Here is a 24431-nt window from a genome sequence, read left to right on the forward strand (position 1 = left end):
CCAGGGATGAGATTTGCAAAAAGATTCGAGTTGATGACATGCTTTGACACCTTCATGCGACATGTTTCTTTGTAAAATTTCTCCTTAGTTTTCCCTTGTCTTTTCCTGGTGTTTCTCATTTTCACTAATGCTGTCATATTCCTTACCTCTAAAGGGGAGATAATCCAAGTAAACTTTAGTTCATTATCAATTATACTTGAGCCACACCCAGAATGAGGGACACATTTTGCCTTGACACCGGTTTCTTTTGCTTCTGTTTGAATTATAAACAAAACAATCAATATGCACATTTATGCCTTTATGGAATTGTTTTATCTACGAGCACGTTTTGTTAGACCCACCTTTTGAAAAAAAGAGTAGTTATTTATAAAATGAAACAAAAACTACAAACTTTAAAAAAAAAAAATGTAAAAACAAATGAGGCAATAACTTATTACGTTTCTTAATTTTTGAGATGACGATTGGTTATTCGCATTATTTGGATTCCTTGGACTACTGTTCTCATCTTGAGTGTGATTTTCACAACGTTCTGATCGATGTAACCTCCAACCTTGTTCAGGTGTACCATGTTGAACTCTGGAATGTTTCTGTTGTAACTTGGAAATTTTGACAGAATTTCAAACGGAACCCTTTATTTACTTCACGGGAGTAGCATACTCTTGTTCCGTCAGCCATGATTGGATAGAAGTCTTCAGAAATTTACAATTTTATTTTTCAGTCGCCCACACTGAGAATGGAACATTCACCTTCAGGAGAATATCACTTTTACAATTGATTTTACCAAGTACTCTAACCTCCGTGCCACAGGTTTTTTTGAATAAGAAACACCTGGAAAAGGTTGAAGATTACATCGAATGAAACGTGAAAATCACCCTCAAGATGAGAACAGTAGTCCGAAGAATCCAAATAATACTCATAACTTATTGTTGTTAAATTTGATGTTTTACAAATAATTTTCCAAAAATTATTAGGTTATATTAAAAAGGCATACAGTAAATACCATTTTTCAAAATGGTATTTAATCTTTTGGCTAAGAGCAAAGTGCAGTATCTGTTCTGATGTTATGTTTCAGCTTTAACGCCCTTGGTCAGTAAAAAAAAAAAAGACAAGCAGTTTTCATTTTTGTCCCAATCCAGAGTCTCTCTCTTTGGAGAGCTGCATTTTCCTGACATTAAAAAATGATCTTATCTTTAACTCTGCCTCAGTAAGTAAATGGTGACACTATATCTCTTTTTTTTTTGTATGTATATATATATATATATACAGGATGGTCCATAAATCATTTTACAGTTTAAAAATGAAACAACTTCTTCTTAAATGACTGTATTTAATTAATTCTTTTTTTGTTACATGGTTTAGAGTGTGGAAATTTGTTTTGACTTAATTATGAAAAATAATGTCTCTTAAGCAACCTCCATTCTCGGCTTCAGAAAGTCAGGCTTTTTCTAAGCTATTCTCCATGAGTTCTTATCATCAGGAGTTGTAAGGAAAGAATTTCCTGTCATATGTTTGCCTTAAGTTCTTGGATGGTTCGAGGTTTATTTGCATACACTTTGTCTTCAAAATATCCCCAAAGCCAAAAGTCTGGTGCTGTCAAATAAGGTGAACATGTAGGCCATTCAAAATCAGAATTTTGAGAGATTTTTCGGTCTTAAAACATCATAGTTAACAACTGCATTGTGGCTTTAGCTGTATGTGCAGTTGCTCCATCTTGTTGCCACCAATATGCAGGGTGGAACGATAAAAATGTTTGCTAAATGAGGTTGAACAAAATTCACTAACATATCTATATATCTCTCAGCTGTTATAGTCACAACATTTGTAAACAATTCAAATACCACAAGTATATTTAAAACACATTTATGTCATTTTATTTGATATATGTCTTACATGTGTTTCATTGAATGGTATAGGTAGACCAAACAACTCACCACAGACCCATATAAATCCATAAGAGACTTTTTTTTTTTGAAAAGGACCATAGGTGGAAGAGAAAACAGAATTATATATATATATATATATATATATGCAGGGTGGAACGATAAAAAGTGTCGCCCTAAGGAAAAAAACACTACAGCTTTATTTTAAAACTTTAATGAAAAAAAGAACAATTCAAATAACTTGATTATGAAGTAGAGCTGACATCTATTCAATGTAGCAACCTTCAGCCTCAATCACTGCCTCGATATGGGTCCAGAACTGGGAGCATGCTTTTCCACGAGCGCTGACGGAAGCTCAGCGAATAATTGGTGGATGGCGGCAATCAGGCTGGCTTTGGTATTGTGGGTGGTCATGTTGGTGACGTTCTTGATGATTAAACGAAGTAGTCCAGCGGGTTCAGTTCGGGGAGGAGGTGGGGGGGGGAGAAGAGTAACAGTCGTAGCACTCCTTGCTGGGTGTCTTTGGACTTGTGGGTCTGTGCAAATTCCTGCTGCCACACCCAGGGTCTGCCAGTAGCCACCTGATTGTACCAGGTGGCATCACCACACTCTTCAGCACATCCAGGTATACTTTGGTGTTGACTTTCAAACTTCAAAGATGTGAGGTGGCATGATGTGGCTCTCACTTGAAAGCACACCAAAAACCATAACCATGGCTGAAAACTTTGTTTTCATCACTCTGGGCACATCCCTGTTATTTGTAGCAATCCAGCAATGCATTTTGAGGGTGCTGGCAATGGTCCTGTGGATTCGTAGAGAATATTAGTTGTACAGCGGCATATCTCCAATCTCACTTGTTGAACATTGTGTCACTTTCAGACATCGCTCTTGGAATTTGTATACAACTGGCCAACTGGTAGATGGTCTGCAACAAAACAAGAAAACCAGTTTCCATCAAATGGAAATGGAATCAAGTCGTCTTTTGGAGGGCGACGATTTTATCGTTTCACCTTGTAGTTTGTTAAATTCATTAGTTATTACTCTTGAATATCTTATAACCTTGTGTGTTTTTTTTTTTTTAATTTTTTATTACATTTTCACCCCTAACAAGGCGCATTGCCACTTTGGTGTAGGGGGCTACTATCAGGGGCAACAACTACTGGGAGTACTATGTAGGGATTTGGGCAGCAAGATGTCAGTTCATGTTACACTTGAACTTCTGCATGTCAGTAGAGTTGGGGAAGCAGGGACCTGGAATGGAATTCCAAAGTCTAGCGGTTCTGTGGAAAAAACTACTGGAGTAGAAAGATCTTTTACATTTAGGGATCTCTACAGTGTGGGGGTGGGATTTAGCAGCCTGTTAGGTTTGTCAAGGGTGTTCACGTTGTGGGGGCACAAGTGCTTGCAGTTCGTCAGAGCATTCACCATTAAAATACTTGTAGAACAGGCAGAGGGATGCAACATTTCATTGATGGGATAGAGGCTGAAGCTTAGATGCCAGTTCAGGGCCTATCAGATTTGGGACTCCCTTTTGAACCTTGTCAAGGAGCGAGAGACTAGTAGCAGATGTACCAGCCCAAATATGACAGCAATACTCCATACATGGGCGAATGGTGGCCTTATAGAGGTACAGAGTTTTCTAGCATGGTAGAGAGAGCCCACCTTCCTCGCAACGGCCCTGGTAATGCCTTCAATGTAATTGTTCCAACTCATGTTTCCTATGAACGTTAAGCCAAGGAGTTTGAAAGATGTACTCTCAGATAAAGAGTCGTTGGCCATTGCTATAGGTGGTAGAGAAGGTTTCTTGTAATTATTGAATGAAACTAGTTTAATCTTAGCGGCATTGAACGTGACCATCCATTTTTGTCCCCATTCCACTACAGACTGGAGGTCATCTTCTAGTGTTTCTGCCATTTCTTTAGATATGTGTTCATTTGTTTTCCTGTCGTGCCTGTTATAGAGTGTGGTGTCATCAGCATATATACCCATCTCAGAGGCAATTTTGTCGGGGAGTTCATTAATAAATATTAAGAACAATAGAGGTCCAAGGATAGACCCCTGAGGCACTCTTGCATTTATATCATATTGTTTAGATGTACGACCGTCGAGGACAACCTGGATTTTTCTTTTATCTAAGAAGGATTTAATTATGTTAAGTATTCTACCAGTGATACCATCTGATCTAATTTTCATGAGGAGACCCTCACGCCATACCCTGTCAAAAGCCTTAGATATATCTAGAGCTACCGCTCTGCCCTCCTCCGCTTTGTTCAGTGAATGGTATATACGCTCAGAGATTACAGTTAGGATGTCTGCTGTGGAACGGGCTTGTCTAAATCCATATTGTTGGTCAGTCAGAAGTTTAGCATCTGTAAAGTGATGAACTAGAGCATGGTTAATTAAGGCGAAAATATTTTGGCAAAAAGTGAGAGGAGGCTAATGGGGCGATAATTTAATGGGTCAGTACTTTCGCCAGAATTCTTGAATACTGGTACCACAGAAGCAGTTTTCCAACAGCCCGGAAAGCAAGATTCATTAAGGCAGGAGTTTGGGAGAGAACTGGAGCTACTTCAGCTGAGCACTTTTTTAATAGCACAGCTGGGATGAGATTGGGTCCACATGCTTTTGAAGTGTCAAGATTTATTATGATAGCATGCACCTGAGCAGGGATGATTTTCAGATCGTCTGGCGTGGCATCTGCCCACATAGGAAAGTCAGATAGGGGGTGGTTGGAGGGTCCAGTGTGGAATTTGAGGCAAACCGACTGGCAAACATGTTAGCCTTCTCGGTTGCTGAGCAAACAACCTCGTGATTGTTGGTTAGTGGGGGAATTGTTGATTGCCCATTATTTACTACACTGTTGTAGATTTTCCAGAAGTCACGATTTCCTAGTGTTTGTGCTTCGATGCGTTTTTTAGTAGTTTCCGTAAATTCTCTCTTAGCTGTCGCTATTTCTTTCTTAACGTTACTTCTAGCTTCTATATACTTCTGTTTGTTTGAACTGGACTTATGTCGGTTAAATCTGTGTTATACATGTTGCCTTTGTGCAATGGCATACTGCCTTTGAGTTTAGGGCGATTTCAACCATTATCACTGCATGATCAGCGTTCCCAAGTGGGCTGTCGGCATTTGTTATACAATGATCGGGAACTGTGGTCAAAAACAGATCTAGAAGTGATGCGTGTTGTTCTTCCTGGTCAGGGAAACGGGTTGGAAATGTAACAATTTGTGATAGGGAGTGAGATATAGAGAAGCTATGAATTGTACTGCCTGCTGGATCTGTGTAAGTAGAGAATCCAAGCTAGTTTTTATGGTGGACATTAAAGCTACCAAATACATGTACTTGTGCGCTAGTGTCGAGGGAGAGTGCTGTGTCTATGCTGTCAGAGACTTTGTTTATTATGGAGCAGTCCTGGGTCGAGCGAGAGCAGTAGAGAAAATAAAAGTAGCTAATGCTGTGTTGCACATAAAGGCTTGATCATCTGTTTCTAGGTTCGTTTCTCTAGTCAAGGGAAGCGTATTACAAATGTAAACTCCAAGTCTGTGCATGTGTCTGTCAGAGTCCTTACGGCAGAGTGGGAGATATCCAGGCATGTTAAAGTAGTTAGAGGGGATGGAGGAGTGTAGGTTAGTCTCACTTAGTACTAAGATATCCGGAGTATTTGTTAAGAGAAATGCTTCAACATCAGCTAAATTAGTTCTAAGCCCACGGATATTTGTGAATGCAAGCCTCAAGGGAGGAGGCAAGTTGGATTTGTTTGTCCCTAAGCCTGGTTTAAGCTTATTTTTAGATTGTATTTGTGTTGTTTGTTTGTAAATAAACTAGCAGCTCGAGTACTGTAAAAGTGAACGTTTATTTAATGAACATTTGAGGAGGTCGTTTATGAGCACTGATCCATGGTTAGAATTGCCAACTATCAACGCGATGGTTGTAGGTTCAATCCACGGCTAGGGAAAGGTCCTAGTAGCCACACTGATGAGTTGTGATACAACGAAACATTACTGTATGTGGATGACTATATATATATATATATATATATATATATATATATATATATATGTTTTATTTTTTATTACTGTATCTTTCTGTTAAGTTACATTATTGTTTCAGCTACCCGGCCGTTTTTTGGCCGTCTGTAGCTTCCTCAGACTTTTACAGAAACGGCCGGGTAGCTGAAACAATAATGTAACTTAGCAGAAAGATACGGTCATAAAAAATAAAACGCATATTTGCTCTACAACAGTATTGAGCACTTTCTTCAGTTTTTATTAATTACCATTTCTACTATATATATATATATATATATATATATATATATATATATATATATATATATATATATATGAAATGAAAATTACAATTGAATTTACCAAAATGATCCAAGATGGTAAAATTAAAGTAAATTATAAATATTAAAGAATTAATATTTATAAAATTATCTCAGCCAGATATAAAAGCTTGATAAAACCAAATAGGAAATAGAGCTTATAATATGAGCAAACAGTTAATAAAATATGTTAAAAAAACACTTTGAAATGAGTTAAAAACATATTTAATCTGAAAAGGAAACACTAGATAAATTGATAGTCCTTAATCCCCGGAGTTTCGAAGAAATACTCTCCTTCTCATCAGAGGGTAGGAATTAGCAAAATGCGGGATCGGATTTTGCATGCAGAAGTATTTGATGGAACAACAAGTAAGTCAAAGATCTTGAAAACAAAATAAGTTAAGCAGAGGGAATATGGTAAAGAAAAAGGTGATTACACATGAATGGATAGTCTGGTGGAAGATAAAAAATCCAGTGACGGTAAAATCCAAATGTAAAACTTCAAGAAAATTAAAAGAATTTCCATTTGTACAAGTAAAATCCAAGGAAATCCCGTAATTAGAGTTATGTCTCGGAAGTAGAGTGAAAAGGACATCTTATTTTTCTTTTATTAATATTATTTTTTTCCTTGTACACATTTTTGTGAATTATTCCATGGATTTCTGCCTGTGGATTATTATGGACCATCTACTTCCAATTACGGGATGACCCTTTTCTCTTTCTTGCAACCTCTTTCACACAGAATAGACGTTGCGAGCCTGTCTCTGCTTTATTGTTATTTTCATGGCAAGTGCTTCTCTGAGCTTCAATCTATGGTCCCCCCCCTGGCCTGACTTTCAGAAAAAGCACTCGTCTAGTTGAACCACTATCAATAATTTCCCCCACTCTTTATCTGTGCCTAAACGTAAGCATACATTCCATGAACAAAGCTTTTCTCTTAGAACTGCACACCTGTGGAACTCTGTTTCGTTCGCCTGCTTTCCAGCTGACTACAATATGATTGTCTTCAAGTCTACCATGAACCATCCCCTTAAGTAATCGAATTAATCAAATTTCCAATACTAACGATTACTACAATATTGCCCCATTGACGTTCACTCATTAACCCTTATCCTTGAGTGGATTCCGGGCCTTGATAAGTGGTGACTCCTTTATAACTAAATGTGCTTATAAATCAAAACTATTCAGCTAGTGTATGCATTGTTTTGTTTATAATTCAACTGGAAGTAAAAGAAATTAGCGTCAAAACAAAATGTGTTCTCTTGGTTATTACTCATTCTGGAGTGCCTTAAGTATAACTGGTCCAAAATTCTTTGATTTTACATAGATGTAGATGTATACAAACATAGATACATAGACAGATGTATATGTTTGTAAAAATATAAGTAGATTTTATATTGACATAGATACAAAAATATGTTGATGTATATACTTAGAGATGTGCATAGATGTAGATGCATAAATAAATGTGAACAGATGTAGATTCATGGATATGTATGGCCAGATGTAGATACATGGGAATGTGTGGACAGATGCAGGTGCGCAGATACGTGTGGACAGATGTAGGTGCGCGGCTACGTGTGGACAGATGTAGATGCGCGGTTACGTGTGGACAGATGTAGATGCGCGGCTACGTGTGGACAGATGTAGATGCGCGGCTATGTGTGGACAGATGTAGGTGCGCGGATACGTGTGGACAGATGTAGGTGCGCGGATACGTGTGGACAGATGTAGGTGCGCGGATACGTGTGGACAGATGTAGGTGCGCGGATACGTGTGGACAGATGTAGGTACACGTATACGTGTGGACAGATGTAGATTGTTTGTATTAAATGTTAATTTACCTCTTCGAAATTCTCCCATGATTCCCGCCAATGACGTTAGCAAAATAAACTTCAATCAGACTTGTTTAATAGTTTTTTTACATTATTCTTGCAAGTTTTCATTTTTGTAGAATTTACTTTAAATTTTTCCGATCAAAGATAAAAGTAGTTTTTATTTTTTCAAGTAATTATTTTAGATTTTTTTTTTTATTATTATCAGAAACTTTTGTATGACAAAAATATCCTTCTTTGTAATAGATATTCTGCTTGTTTAATAAGTAACAAAAAATATATTAAAACAAATTTTATAGTTTTTGCATTCATCTCTTAAGATGTTTCTACCCAACACGTTGGAATTTTGTTATGTCTAGAAATTTAATTCCCTTTTTGTTATTTCATATCTTTTTTATTCTTTTTTAATTTTTTTTTTTTGTTCTCTTTTTCCTTTCTTTTTCCTTTTTGCTTCCTTTTTTTTATTTTTTTCTCCTGTTTGTTTCTGTTACTTCTTTCTCACTTTTTTTTTCACTTTTTTCTCCTTTTTCGTTTTTTTCTCCTTTTATCATTTTTTCTCCCTTTTCCTTTTTGTTTTTTAATTTTCTTTCCTTTTTTATTCCTTTTTGTTCCCTATTTTTTCTCCTTATTGCTCTTTTTCCTTTTTTGTTTTTCTTTTTCTCTCCTTTTTGTTTTCGTTTTTTTTTTCTTTTTAGTTTTTTCTCACATTTTTTTTTCCTGTTTCTCCTGTTTTTTTTTTCACCTTTTCATTTTCATTTTTTCTCTTTTCTCCTTTGTGTTCTACTTTTTCTGTTTTTCCCCCCTTTTTTCCCAAATAAAACTTTAGTACTCTAAGAGTAGCTTTATTTGTTTATCAACCTATCACGCTTTTTTTTTTTCGTTTTTTTTTTTTTTTTTTTTTGTTAAAAAACTAAAGACTGGCCAGGTCATAGTAGAGGGGTATTCATCTTCAAGTTGCAAAATTGCCTTTCAGCGATGTAGGTTGACCATCTGAAAACCTTTAGAATGTAGCTTGTCCACTGATATTGTCAACCAAACAAAAGATCTGACAGGCACTTAATGGGATTCCCAAATTAATAGTCAGTGTTTTGGTAATTCCATTTGTATAAAATTTGCAACAGAACTATTTATTTGATCCAAGAAGGTAGCTTGCTCTCATCCTGTCGGTCTTCAATTTCAGAGTGGCAACAGAGATGTGAGTAACAAAGCGCACTCCAGACGCCCCTGCACAGCCACCACCCTATCGCTGGCAAAAGTACATTAAGAATTGTGGTTACTATGTAGAAAAATAAATTCTGGAAATGTTTTAATGATACAACTCCCGTCTTCATAGCTTTTCAATGTTTTAGTTTTTTTAGTAAAAATAAATAGGTCTTAATTTTAGAACAACCCTTGTACATGAGATGTTTTAATATATTTGAAAATGTACAATAAGTTTCAGAATATACTCAGTGTATCTACCCAGCATTCCCCAGGATGAAATAGTCAATTTTTTTTTTTTTTTGTACATATTTTTAAAGTTATACAGAAAAAAAACAATTACTTTTAACATAAATAATTCCTGTTATATTAAATTTTGATAACTGCAGTTCTATTTATCATAGAGATTTGCTACTTTTTTAGTGCATGGCAGTAGGTCCCTAATTAGAGCAGGCAATTAATCGATTTGATTGAAAAATTGGAGTTTTTTTTTTTTTTTTTTTTTTTTTTTTACATAGGCATCACCACTTATCAAGGCCAAGAGTTAAAGAGTGTACAGTAGACATTGGACAATATAGTAATCATTAGTAATGAAAATTTGGTAAATTTGATAACTTATATAGAACGGCTCATCAAGAACTTATTTACGTTAGACTTGAACACAACCATATTGTAGTCAGCCGGAAAGCAGGAAAATGGAAGACAATTCCACAGGCGTGCAGTTCTAAGAAAGAAGCTTTGTTCATGGAATGTACGTTTAGGTTTAGGCACAGATAAAGAGTGGGAGGAATTATTGATAGTGTGTACAGCTAGACGAGTATTTCTTGTGAAAGTTTGGCGAGGGGGGACCATGGATTGAAGCTCAGTTGAACACCTTCCATGAAAATAACGATACATCAGAGACAAACTCGCAACATCTCTTCTGTGAGATAGAGGTTGCAAGGAAGAGAAAAGGACATCTCCTACGAGGCTACGAAGTCTATTTTGAACTCTATCAAGGCAGGACAAGTCCTTTCTAGCAGCTCCTGCCCAGATGTGGCAACAATATTCCATCCTTGGACGTACCTGGCTCTTATATAGATAGAGAATAGCATTTCACCAATTTCAATGACAAATGAGAGGGTGAAGCATTTGTGATATTCATTCAATCCTGGGCAACGTCGAGTATCCATGCTAGTATATATATAGTAATATCTCATGAAAATAAAAATGAAAAAATAATTTAAACACAGAAATAATAAAAACAAATGAGAGATTGATTTGTTTTGTTTGGTTAAATGAATATCTTCAGAAAAAGTGAAGATTTGAAATTTTTTTCAAAGAATCAAAACAGATTTAAAGAGACACAAAAAGTGCAGAAAGAAAAACACTGGGAGGGGGGGGGGAGATGTTAATCAGAAAAAGTAAAAAGTAAAAGACACAATAGATAATAACGATGAAAAAAAAAATATAATGCAACTATTGCTCATTTTTTATTGCTTATTATTTTTTTTTTGTTCATGTTCCTATTAACTTTTCCCTACATTTTGTGTATTTTCAAATATGCATATGCCATAACATCTCTGATGTTTTGTCATTGTTTTTTAATAAATTTTAATTCTTCACTTTTTTTTTTTTTTTTTTTTTACATGGGGATCACCACTTATCAAGGCCCGTAAGCCACTCGGGGATAAGGGTTATTTTGTGTACAATAATCAACGGGATAATATTGTAGTAATAGTTGGTATTGGAGATTTGATAAAGCGTCTTACTTAAGGGGGCGATTAATCAGGAATTTGTTTATGTTGGAATTGAAGACGTCCAAGTTGTAGTCAGGTGGGAAACAGGCAAACGGAAGAGAATTCCACAGGCGTGCACTTCTCAGAAAAATGCTATTTAATGGAATCTACGTTTTGATTTAGGCACAGATAAAGAGTGGGGGAAATTACTGACAGTGGTTTTAACTAGACGGGTGTTTATCATGAAGGATTGGCGAGGGGGGACCAGAGATTGGAACTCGGGTGAGCACTTGCCATGAAAATAACGATAAAACAAGGACAGGCTCGCAACGTCTCTTCTGAAGTTTAATTTGTACTTTGTCAAGGCAGGATAGGCTGTTTTTTGAAGCTCCAGCCCAGATGCGGCAGCAGTACTGTATCTTTGGACGAACTTGGCTTTATATAGATAGAGAATTTCATCAGTAGTGAGATATCTTCTGGAGCGGTAGAAGGATCCTACCATTTTCCCAGCGGCCCGGGCAACAGACTTTATATACGTGTTCCATTTCAGATCAGGAGTAAAGGTCAAACCCAGAAGCCTGTCAAAACATGAAGCCTCCCCAAGACGAGAGCCATCCATTTCAATTGATGCTAGATGAGGAACAGAGGGTTGATGATGTAAAGTTAGGAGCTTGGTTTTAGATGCATTAAAAATAACCAGCCATCTCTTCCCCCACTGAATGACGCACTCACGATCAGAGGAGAAAAAATCAGAGAGAGCTTTGTCATTTACGGCCTTTGATGTGTTGCCGTAGATAGTCGTGTCATCAGCATAGATGTCAACGAATGAATTAAGTATGTGTTTTGGGAGATCATTGATGTAGATCAGGAAGAGAGTTGGGCCCAGGATGGACCCCTGGGGGACTCCAGCATTAATACTGTGGGCCTCTGATTTCTGCCCATCAACCACTACTCTTATGAACCTATCAGAGAGAAATGATTTAATTATTGAGAAAACATTTCTAGTTATACCGTAGCTGGAAATCTTGTGAAGTAGGCCCTTATGCCAAATCTTATCGAAGGCCTTTGATATGTCAAGAGCAATTGCCCTAGAAAGGAAGCCTTTGTCGAGAGATTCACTAATCCTATGGGATATAACTGTTAGCACATCAGCTGTAGATCTAGCAGAACGAAAACCATATTGCATGTCACTAAGGAGGTTATTTCTGTTGAGGTGGTTGACTACTTCTTTATTTAATATGGATTCCAGTAAATTACTTTTTTTAAAGATCTGAACGAAACTGGTCAATATCTCTTTTCTTTCTTATTTTACCTTTGTTTAATTTTTTCTATTTGTCTTTCATTACACACACACACACACACACACACACACACACACATTATTTGTTTATTTTACTTATAAAACAGTTATCTACCGATACGTGTTTTGCCTTATTCATGGCTCATCAGCATAGCTGACTGTACCAGTGCTCAAACCTCTAACCATAAAGAACTGATCATGATGTTTGTCCATCGCTTTGACCATGATAATAAAATTGTTCTGTGCTTGTTCTGTAGTTGACCCGAAAATTCTGCAATATCATGACTTGTGCTTGAATTAGTTTAAATTGAAGAGAATTTGCACATCATTGTCGACACTCTCACTTGGAAAAAAAACTGAATCCAATGTTAAGACATAATCAGGCTGACTGGAGATTGTTCTGAGTGCAGGAGTTGCTAGAAACTTGCCAGAGTTTGGTCGGGGCTCTATTCTGAATTTTCTTTCAGGGTTGTTTGACTGTTTGCCTGTTTGACTGTTTGCCTGTTTGACTGGCTTTCAAAGCTGACAAGCTCAACCTACCCGGGTTTGGAATAGGAGTTTTCCTTCTCTTAAAAAAAAGGTTTTAATATAAAAAGTGTTTAAAATGCCAGGTCTACACGATAATCAAGATGCTGACGATAATGGGCACAGTCAAACAGATTTATACAAGAACAAATTAAAACAAACCCAACAAATATGTATGACGAGGAGTTTTTTTGCTGTTTTGTACAAACTTCATATTGAAAGAGCGTTTAAAATGCCTGGTTTCCTCATGATCCTCAATGATCGCGACGATAAAATTGGAACATGTATAGATAAACAGATCCAACAAATATATACCTGGGTGCCCAGCGTTGCCCGGGTGTTTGGAGGTGTGTGTTAAGCAAAAAAAAAAAAAAAAAGTTATAGTAGGCAGACAGGCTCGAACCTGTACCACGAAGGAGGAAAAGAATGTGAAAAAAAAAAGTGACATCTTTGCCGTTGCCTCCATCGCCAAACCGGAAGTGGCAAAAGTTTAAATTAAGGTTAGTCAATCGAAAAGAGGGAATGACTTTCGAAAATATTGGTGAAAAAAGCGACCCTTCCTTGTAGAAAAGTGCCCGGTTGAGGGTGAAGGAATTCCTGGTTTCCTCATGAGGAATGTTTTTAGCCAATTTTTTGATATTTGTCATCTGAAGGGTTGAGCTTCAAAACAATACTGATCTCGTGAAAATCTGTCACTTCTGTCGAAAGTTTTTAACATACATACATACATACATACATACATACATACATACAATTAAACAGACAGATGAGACTTATATTATAGATAACATGAAAAAGATTCCAACCTCGAAGACAAAATAACAAATGCCGATTGTTGAATCTTTTTTAAATTGTTTTCTTTTTTTAGTTTTAATAAACTTTAGTTGTTTTCCTATTCTTCTTATTATTATTTTTATTTTTATTTATATGTTGTTTTTTTTTCTTTATGAGTATCGGTTGAAAAATTTTTTTTTCTTTATGAGTATCGGTTGAAAATTTTTTTTTTTCTTTTTTATGTTTTCGCTATGCAGAAGAACAGGAAAACAACTAAAGTTTATCAAAAACAAGAAAAAGAAAAGAAAAAAAAGCTTCAATGCTGCGCATGTTTTATTTTATCTTCATGAGTACCAGTCGGAATCTTTTCTTTTTCATGTTTTCACTATTTATAAGAACATAGAGACTATGATCAAATGCGCATACTGTTAGGCTGTGACTGGTCCGTAGATAATTGTTTTCTAAGTAAAATAAATGAACAAACAAATAAACAATACATATATTTACACTACAACTAAACTATAATAGCGAAAATTCGGAAAATGAAAAAAATTGATTAAAAAAAAAATCAGCACTGCTATCTATTGACTTTTTATGTGAGTTTCAACCAAAATTAATGACGTCTACTTAATTGGCACGTCTGACATGCATTACAGCATTATTTTGAAGAAAATACAAGTTTTCAATCTTTATCGTAAAAAAATCTTTGCCATATTTCTTTGGAAACACGTGATGTGATTAAAAGGGAAATAACTCAGTTATACTAAAAACAAGTCAAAATGTGCAATTTAATAAAAAAAAAATTGCAATAGTTGCGTGCTATTTTCCTCCCCTTGGAACTCTCTGCTGTTTTTTGTTTTTTTTAGCCAAACATTTTATTTTTGCTAATTTCATCAAAAAATGTTTTAATCATTTTTTTGCTACCTTATTGATTATCATAATTTTTGGATGTATTCATTAATGTAACATGACAAATAGAAATCATTGGTTTGCCTTGAAATTAAATATGAAAAATTTTGAATTTTGTTATTATAGTGTAGTTGCACCATATTTGTTTAAACTCCTCAGTCTAACATTTACAGGGAACATGAACTGGAATAGATACATTGATAGCATTACCAAGGCTGCTGCAAAGAAGGTGGGCTCTCTCTACCATGCTAGAAAATTACTTATGCCTGAAAGTATCCTGTACCTCTATAAGGCCACCATTCGCCCATGTATGGAGTACTGTTGTCACAGTTGAGCTAGTGCATCTGCTGCTTATCTCTCACTCCTGGACAGGGTTCAAAAGAGAGTCGCCAACCTGATAGGTCCTGAACTTTTATCTATGCTTTAGCCTCTGTCCCATCGACGAAATGTTGCTTGTTCTACAAATACTTTAATGATGAATACTCTTACGAACTACAAGCACTTGTACCTCCTCAACGTGACTACCTCCGGCAAACCTGACAAGCAACTGTCCCACTCCTTTACAGTAGAGATCTCTAGGTGTAAGAATGCCTTTTACTCAAATAGTTTCTTCCCCAGAACTGCAAGTCTTTGGAACTCCCTTCCGGGATTCTGCTTTCCCAACTGTACTGATATATGCAGAAGTTCAAGTGTAATGTGAACAAACATCTTGCTACTGAACTCCCTTCATAATGCCCCTGCAACTTATGTCGCCGATAGTAGCCCCCTACTTCAAAGTGGCACTGTGCCTTGTTTTGGGTGAAAAAAAAAAAAAAAAAAAAAAAAAAAATTCAGATCTAAGAGAGACTACCTCTTCAGTCTTTTATGAGAAGACAATTTATACCAAATTTAATTATCCTTTAAATTTAAATCTCCATTACTAACGGTTACTTTATTGTCCAATTTCTACTGTATCCTCGAGTGGCCTCTTGGCCTTGATAAGTGGTGATGCCTATGTAAAAAAAAATTAACAAAAACACAAATACACACACACACACACACACACACACACATATATATATATATATATCAGTCGAGGTTATTGAGGTTATTCAGAAGTTACTTTGGCGACATCTTTAGATCACAGGAAGGCGCTAATGCTAATGCGATTACTAGAGTTAGAAGTAGATGAAGTAAGTAACCAGCAAAGTGTTAGCACTGTTGACCAAGGGAAGAGGCTATCGGATATGCGTACATGGTGTGATAATGTATGGACGTGAAACCTGGGATAGTAACTGTAGAACAGTTGAGGTAGCAGGTTCGGTTCACATGAAAACATGAGATGAAGTGATAAGTATGGAGTTGATAAAAACTGTCCAACACATGCCAGCATTACGTTTCTGAATTTTTGAGATGAGGATTGATTATTTGTATTATTTGACTTCTTCGGACTACTGTTTTCGTCTTAAGTAGCATTTTCACAATGGTTCAGTCGATGTAACCGCTGACCTTCTTCAGGTGTATTTTGTTGAACTCTGGAATATTTCTGTCGAACTCTGGAATGTTTCTGTCAAACTCTGGAATTTGGACGTAATTTTGAACGGAACCTTTTATTTACTTCATGGGGGTAGCATGCTCTTGTTCCATCAACCATGACTGGATAGAGGTCCTAAATAATTTGCAATTCTATTTTTTGGTCGCCCACATCGAGAATTGAATCTTCAATCTTCAGAAGAATATTGACAAAAAATATAATTGTGAATTACTTAAGACCTTTATCCAGTCATGGCTGACAGAACAAGAGCATGCTACCCTTGTGAAGCAAATAAAAAGTTCTGTTTGAAATTCTGTCTAGATTCCCAAGTTTGACAGAAACATTCCTGAGTCTGACAAGATACAACTGAAGAAGGTTGGACTGGGTAGAAGTCGTAAGTAATTAGCAATTGTATTTTGAGTGTTCCTATTTACTTGCCTCTCCACAAGGGCAGAGTTAGACACAAAGTTAGTTTTTAATGTGGGGTGCTCTGGATAAGAACAAAAATATTTTTAAAAAATGCCTCAGTCATGGAGGATTTTTTCTCCACTGACCGAAGACAGAAAAGATGAAGTGTAGCATTAGAACAGATACTACACTGTGATGGTATTTATTTGCTCCCCCACTGAGCAAATTAGGCACAAGGCCGTTTTTAATGTGAGGTAAAAACCAGCTCCCCTAAAAGGGGTCACTCTGGTTACCAAAAATAATAATTGTCCCAGTATAGAGGGTTTCCCCTCTATTGACTGGTACAAATTATCTTAAGTGCAGCATCTGCCGGAACAGATACTACACTGTGATCTTGGTCTGAAGGCCAGTGTTGCTCAAATTTTGAATTACTTAGCACTTCTATCCAGTAATGGCTGATAGAACAAGAGTATGCTACTCCCATGGATTAAATAAAGGATTCCATAAGAAATTCCATGCAAATTCCAAAATTTGACAGAAAGATTAAATAGCAATGATTCCTCATTTAGTAATATTCAATGAAAAAAAAACAACATGAAACCATTTTTAATACCTGTATAGAATTTTTATCACACTTTACACTGACCATGATCTTTAAAGTTTATCAAATTACATAAAAAAATATACAAACTTTACAGAACAGTGAATATTTTTAACGTCAAAGTTTTAATGTTTAATCTATGATTTCTGTTTCCTTATTGTATTTTTCAGTTTCGGACCCACCAATCATCAGGGATGTATGCTGGCAGACGTTTGATCTCTCCTAACATCTCTAGTGACTTAACCAGCAACAGTGAGCTGACACGAAAACGAATTGAACGAGTACAGAGAGCCCGACTTTATCTCTTACAACTCACTGGACCCAACTCATTCCTTATAGGTGGCGATTCACCTATGCATAAATTTAAAGTGATCATTGGACCTCAGGTAAGAAAAAAACATTTGTTTCATTATCGCCGTTATGTTGACTAACAGCTTTCAAATATATATGGATGTGAATGGCTAATGGCAAAAACAATTGAAATTGAAATCAAGTTTTGAATCTAAAGGACTCATGACCCCCCCCCCACCACTAATTCCCTACCCTCGCACATGTGAAATTGAATTTAAAATGATCCCCTGTTTCTAGACCAATTTAACTTTTTTAGGTCAGTTAACCAAAAAATATTTTTTGCTATGGTAGATAAATTCTGTCATTTGAAGCATGGCAAAATTTACATTTTCAAAAAGAGGGAGAAATGGAGGATGCAGCAAGGTAAGATAAAATGTGATGTACGGAGAAAAAGAAAAAAAAAAACTGGAAAAGAGAAAGGAAGAATAGAGTAAGAGGTAGAGGAATAAAACGAAATAAATTTGAGTCCAAAAGATGTAAAGCGCTTGCGATTTGGTCCTGGATATGACCTTAAACTATATCCAGTGGTGAGGCCCCAGCTTGCAGGCTTTGGAGACTGTGGAGCCACCCTTTCATTGCCATTGCTCCCAGATCCACTCTGACCCGGAGTGGCAGTACCTGTTAGGGTTCTAACTATAGGTTAAATAGAAACCTACTTAAAAACAACAAATATATTCTATTAAAAAATTTTCCTTCAAAATCTTTGTGTTCAACACTGAAAAGGGTTGATATGCCGTAAAACAAAAACCAACCAACCAAAACAACCAAGCATTTACGATTTGGCATTTTTTATGTAAAAAAAAAAAAATTTTTCTATTTGAAATTGAGATAAATTTCCCAATCTGAGGGGCTATGGCCCTCTACCAATTCTCCCTTTCTTGCACATATGAAAATTTAACATAAAATGATCCCCTGTTTCTGTGTCATTCTAGCTTTTTAGAGCAATTAACAGAAAAAAATTATTTTGCTAAGGGAGGTAAATTCTGTCACTTGAAGTATGGCAAAATTTACATTTTTAAACAAGCGTAATCACGTTGACACAATGGTTCCCACTGGATCACCGAAGTTAAACAACATTGAACTAAATGAGTGACCATTTGGGACTTCCAGGTGCTGTATGTGCTCTCCGCTTATCTCGGCATTGTTTCCAGTCATCCTGGACTTCTCCTTGCCAATAAACTCAAACAGTGACGATTCAGGAGAGGTGTGGTTGGGATTGTGCAACCCTTGCCTCACAATTATATGCACAGCTGCCCCTACAGGGGGTATCCTTTGTTTTTAGAGACTGAACGGAGGCATCGATGAAAAATGAGGCAAAACAAACAAATGCAGAGATGAGGGTACATGGATAAGCGTTTTTCATTTTAATCAAAGGCAGTTACAATATTATTGTGATGTGGGTATTTGTGTTTAATATCCCAAAAAAGGAAATGCGTTTAACTTTGTTTTATTTTATTTATAACTTGAAAGTTATAGAAATCCAAAAATAAGAATAGAAATGTTAATGAGGGGGTTCAGGGCTTGGAGTAGGAGTTCACAACGCTTTTCATTGATTCCCAGGAAATGATGAATATGTCTCAATGTGCTTGTGGCTAGACAAGTACATATTTCTTCTTTATTGAAATTTGTAACAATTTATATCTTTTTGAAGCAATAAATATTCTCTTTCTGAATTTTTGAGATAAGGATTGGTTATTCGTACTATTTGGATTCATTGAACTACTTTGATTATCATTTTCACAACATTTCCATCAATGTAACCTCGAACCTTGTCGAACTCAAAAATGTTTCTGTCAAACTGAAATTTAGACAGAATTTTGAATGGAACCATTTTATTTACTTCATGGGGGCAGCATGCTTTCGTTTCGTCAGCCATGACTAGATAGAAGTCCGAAGTAATTTGCAATTGTTTTTCTTTTTCTCTTTCAATCACTCACACTGAGAATTGAACCTTCAACCTTCAAGAGAATATCACTTTTACAATTGGTTTTTACAAGTACTCTAACCACTGTGCCACAGGTCCTTGTGGACAGGTCTAGTGCTAATTTTAGGGGCTTTAAACCTATTTTATTTCAGTTGTAAATATTATTTATTTATTACTAATTGTGAAACGTTGTGCAAATGACGTTCAAGATGAGAACAGTAATCTGATGAATCCAAATAATATTAATAAATATTCTCCTTCATTTGACCGTAAAAATAATTAGCTGCTAAATATTTTATCTTAAATCAATAGAACAAACGTTGTTATCTGTTTAAACTTATTCATTGTTACAATATAAATTGTTTCCAAACAAATACTCTTTCTCTCCATAAAAATAATTGGCAGTTATTCTGTAAATAAATAAATCTTCGGCGATCAAACAATCCCATATTTAAAAAGGGAGGGGGGGGGTTAGCATGTGTATGAATATAAAATAGCCTTAGCATATTGTTATACAGATTAAAAAAAAAAACACCAAATTTTAATTTTAGGTTTCCAATAAACGCAGGTAAACTTTCAAAGAAAAATTTAATTCACTTATTGAAATAATATTTCTACAAAAAGAAGTTAAAATTGGGGTTAATTTTAGATAAAATAAATCCATTTTTTAAAAAAGTCCTTGTTAAAGGGAGATAACTCCTTATACTCTTAGATTATCTCCCTTACCAAATGACATTTTGTCAAATGAGTATTTAAGAGAGATACCTCAACAATATTTCATACTTATTAGATTTATCTTGTAATGTCTACGAATTTCTATTAATCGTTTAAAAATGATTTTAAAAAATAAGACTACTTGATTAATTTTTGTGATTTTTGGAACGTGATATTTCCATTTCGTCAGGGGTAAATATAAAATATTTTCTTTATTTTTGTTTTTTTAAGTAGAAGAGGGATTTTGGACAAAGAACCAAATCAAATGATATTTTTAGGAAATTGCTTAAAATATTTATTCACTTTTAATCTTCAATTAAAAATGAAAAAGTATTTAGAAAAATATGTAAAATTATAAAATACATCATAAAATCACATTATGTTGTAGCCACTTCTACTTGTGCAGCTGCCATTGCACAAAGGTAGCATGTATACTGCAGATTTAACCAACATAAGTCCAGTACAAACAGACAAACGTTTATAGAAGCTAGAAGTAATTGTAAGAAAGAAATAGCAACAGCTAAGAGAGAATATTCCAGAAACCACCAAAAAACATATTGAAGCTCAGAAATTAAGAACCCGTGATTTCTGGAAAACCTACAACAGTGTAATGAATAATGGGCATCAACAATTTCCCCACTATCCAACAATCATGAGGTTGTTTACACAGCAGCCGAGAAGGTTAAGATGCTTGCCAGTCGTTTTGTTGAGTTTGCCTCAAACTTCACATTGGACCCAGTAAACCATTCCCTCTCTTTCTTTTGCAGACAGATCATACACTGGATAATCTGAAAACTCCCCTTCCCGGATACATGATATAATAAAAAACCTAGACACTTCAAAAGTATGTGGACCCAATTTCATCTCGGTTGTGCTATTAAAAAAAATGCTCCGCTGAGATTGCTCCAGTCCTCTCTAAACTTTACAACAAATGCTTTAACGAATCTTGATTTCCTGACTGCTCGAAAACTGCTTCTGTGGTACCAGTTTACAAGAATTCTGGCAAAAGAACAGACCCATTAAATTATCACCCCATTAGCCTCCTCCTGCTTTTCGCCAAAATATTTGAGTCCATAATTAACCAAGCTCTAGTCTATCACCTTATAGCTGCTAAACTTCTGACTGACTAACAATATCGATTTAGGCAAGCCCATTCTACAGCAGATATCCTAATTGACACAAAAACAAACTGAATGCCTGCCAAGTTCCAATTATTAAACATATATACCATACATTGGACAAAGCAGGAGAGGGTAGAGCAATAGCCCTAGATATATCTAAGGCTTTTTACAGGGTATGGCAAGATAGTCTTCTCAGGAAAATCAGATCGTAGGGTATCACTAGACAAATATTTAACATTTATTAAATCCTTCTTAAATAAGAGAAGAATCCAGGTTGTCCTCGATGGTCGTGCATCTAAACAATATGATATAAATGCAGGTGTACCTCAGAGGTCTATTCTTGGACTTTTATTATTCCTAATATTCATAAATGACTTCCCTGATAAAATTGTCTCTGAGATGGGTATATTTGCTGATGACACCATGCTCTATAACAGGCATGAGGGGAAAACAAATGAACACATATCTAAGGAAATGGCAAAAACACTAGAGGATGACCTCCAATCTGTAGTGGATTGGGGACAAAAATGAATGTTAACATTCAATGCTGCCAAGATTAAGCTTGCTTCCTTCAATAATTAGAAGAAACATTCTTAACCATTAATTAAAGATAAATTACCTGAAGTACTTCTTTCAAACTCCTCGGCTTAACGTTCACAGGGAACATGAGTTGGAACAGATACATTGAGAGCATTGCCAAGGCTGCTGCGAGGAAGGTGGTTTGTCAGAGCAACCACCATTACCATGCTAGAAAGTTTCTTATGCCCGAAAGTATCCTATACCTCTACAAGGCTACCATTCACCCATGTATGGAGTATTGTTGTCACATTTGGGCTGGTGCGTCTGCTGCTTGTCTCTCACTCCCGGACAGGGTTCAAAAGAGAGTTGCCAACCTGATAGCTTCTGAACTGTCTTCTAAGCTTCACCCTTTGTCCAATCGACGAAATGTTCCATCCCTCTGCTTGTTCTACGAGTATTTTAATGGTGAATGCTCTGACGAACTACATGCACTTGTATCCCCTCGACGTAAATACCCATGACAAACCCAACAAGCAGCAAAATCCCACCTCTACACAGTAGAGATCCCTAGATGTAAGAAAGCTTTCTACTCTAATAGTTTCTTCCCCATAACTGCTAGACTTTGGAACTCCCTTCCGGGTTCCTGCTTTCCCAACTGTGCTGACATGCAGAAGTTCAAGTGTAATGTGAACAGACATCTTGCTGCTCAAATTCCTACATAGTATCCCTGCAACTTATGTCACCAATTGTAGCCCCTTACTTCAAAGTGGCACTGTGCCTTGTTTGGGATGAAAATGGAATAAAAAAAAAATAAATTAAATAAAAAATAAAAATATGAATTGTTTTCAAGAATATATACTTCATTTCTTCAGTGTTAATCAAAAATATTTTTTCTTTAATTTTTTATTTATGAATAAATACAGTTTTAGTTAAGAATATTACATTGTTTTGTTTTTCTTCAAACTTTCTAATGAATAAATTTGGGACATTAAAAAAAACAATTCAGCTCAAAATATCTTGACTATCTAATAAATATTTAAGAATAAAACAATATGAAATTTTTTTTTTTTTTAAATGACGGCAGATTATGTGCATTTTGCAGATTTTTCTCTTCTAAATTTTAATAAATTCTTGCAAAGATGTTTTAAGTCTCTATATATAAAAATGACATTGTCTGTCTGTGTGTGTGGAATGGTTTCTACCAAACTACTTTCTCAATTTTTGGTCTACAGACTTTAAACTTGATATACAGAGGATTTGGATCTGTAGAACAAATTCAATTTGGCTTTTAGCTGATAAAAAATAGCTATAATGGTATACACCCTATTTGCTAAAGTCAGTGAGACATGGAAAATCATTATTAAAAACAATTATTAAAAATTGAATGATTAATTAAAAGTTATAGAGTAAGGGAAGTTAAAGAAAAAGATATAAAAGTTTACATCCAAATTGCACGGTAAAATCCAAGGTGACTGTCCTTGAAAGCAGTGTGGTAAAATGATTTATTTGCTCTATCTTGTATATTGAGCAATTCTTATTTAGATGGGATAATACTTATAGAATATTACTGCCAGTAATATTTTGTAAATCTTATAATCACAGGTTTCCATACCAGCTGATTGTTGGATAATTTTATTATAAAATATATATATATATATATATATATATATATATATTTTATAATAAAATTCATTATTATTCAGGTTATTCATTGAACTTTTGAATAGTCAAGTCGCTGCCTGATGATATCTGTTGTTTGATTGAAACAAGTGGCTATTTGTAGCAGCAGGATGTGACCATGTTTATATAACAATAAACAAGTATTATATATATATATATATATATATATATATATATATTAGTGGTGGGACGATTAATCGGAATCGTTAATCGTAAGAATCGTGTATTTTGGGAGGTATCGGAATCGGAATCGCATCGTTAAAAAATACCTTAATTTTCCGATTCCTTCATTACGATTCTTTTAGTCTGATGTTGAAAAAAAGAAAAAATGTCCTGATATTTCTAACCGCAAGAGAGAAATGTAGCATGTTATAAAAAGAAACCAAAGAAATTCATTATTAACAGGGCAGTGCTTAGTGCCCCTCCCTTACAAGATTCATTCATTCAGATCTATTGTAATCAAAACTACAAAAGAGTTAACTTGAAAAGAAGTATGCAGGGCTCTACATTTTTTAATATTGAATGAAAATGCTTTTTCAACTTATATTTTCTTAAAATAAATCGAGCAAAGTCAAATTTATTTAAACAGTAAAAGGTTTAATAGAACAATATACTTTTTTTCTTTTTTTAAAAGAATGCTTTTGAAAGAAATATCTCTAAAATGAAATTGATCACGTATTATTTTGTTAAATTTTGAAATTTGGACCAAATGAAAATTCGTTGAATTTCTTGAAATCTTCTTTTAACTCTTTGGTCCACGACTTAGCAAAATTACCAACTAGTCACCCAGAGCAGTTTTATTAGTAAGGGTCTTTTTTCTTTCTTTTTTTTTTGCCTAAATCACCATGAGAAGGGATAAACTTAGTCATTTTTTTATGCCTCGTTCACTGTGCACTAATGGGGGACCATGCATGCTTTACTTGTTCCATCTTGTATTCAACGTTCTGAAAAGAAGATATAATTGTTTTAAAACGATTGTAATTCAAACGATTAGATAGAGCGAAAGGGCACTCTTTAAAATAATATATAAAGTAAAGGTATCATAATGAAAACTTATTTGAAAATACATCATTTGAAATCAAAATTAAAAATTCCGTAAGGACCTTCTTTTCAGCCTAATTTATATTTTTA

General features: G+C 35.2%; 1 protein-coding gene across 5 annotated transcripts in view; it reads left to right on the forward strand.

Moving 5' to 3' along the window:
* LOC145296722 (mitogen-activated protein kinase kinase kinase 1-like) overlaps positions 1 to 24431 on the forward strand; it is a 445857-nt gene that overhangs the window by 358858 nt on the left and 62568 nt on the right. For all 5 annotated transcript variants that reach the window (XM_080142722.1, XM_080142721.1, XM_080142720.1 and 2 more), the window contains one exon: positions 17162 to 17377. In XM_080142722.1, the coding sequence (XP_079998848.1) occupies positions 17162 to 17377 (216 nt within the window). The remainder of the gene's footprint in view (positions 1 to 17161; positions 17378 to 24431) is intronic.

Source organism: Euprymna scolopes, chromosome 17 (genome assembly GCF_053919585.1).
Source record: "Euprymna scolopes isolate OS-2025 chromosome 17, ASM5391958v1, whole genome shotgun sequence".
Lineage (NCBI taxonomy): Eukaryota > Metazoa > Mollusca > Cephalopoda > Sepiida > Sepiolidae > Euprymna > Euprymna scolopes.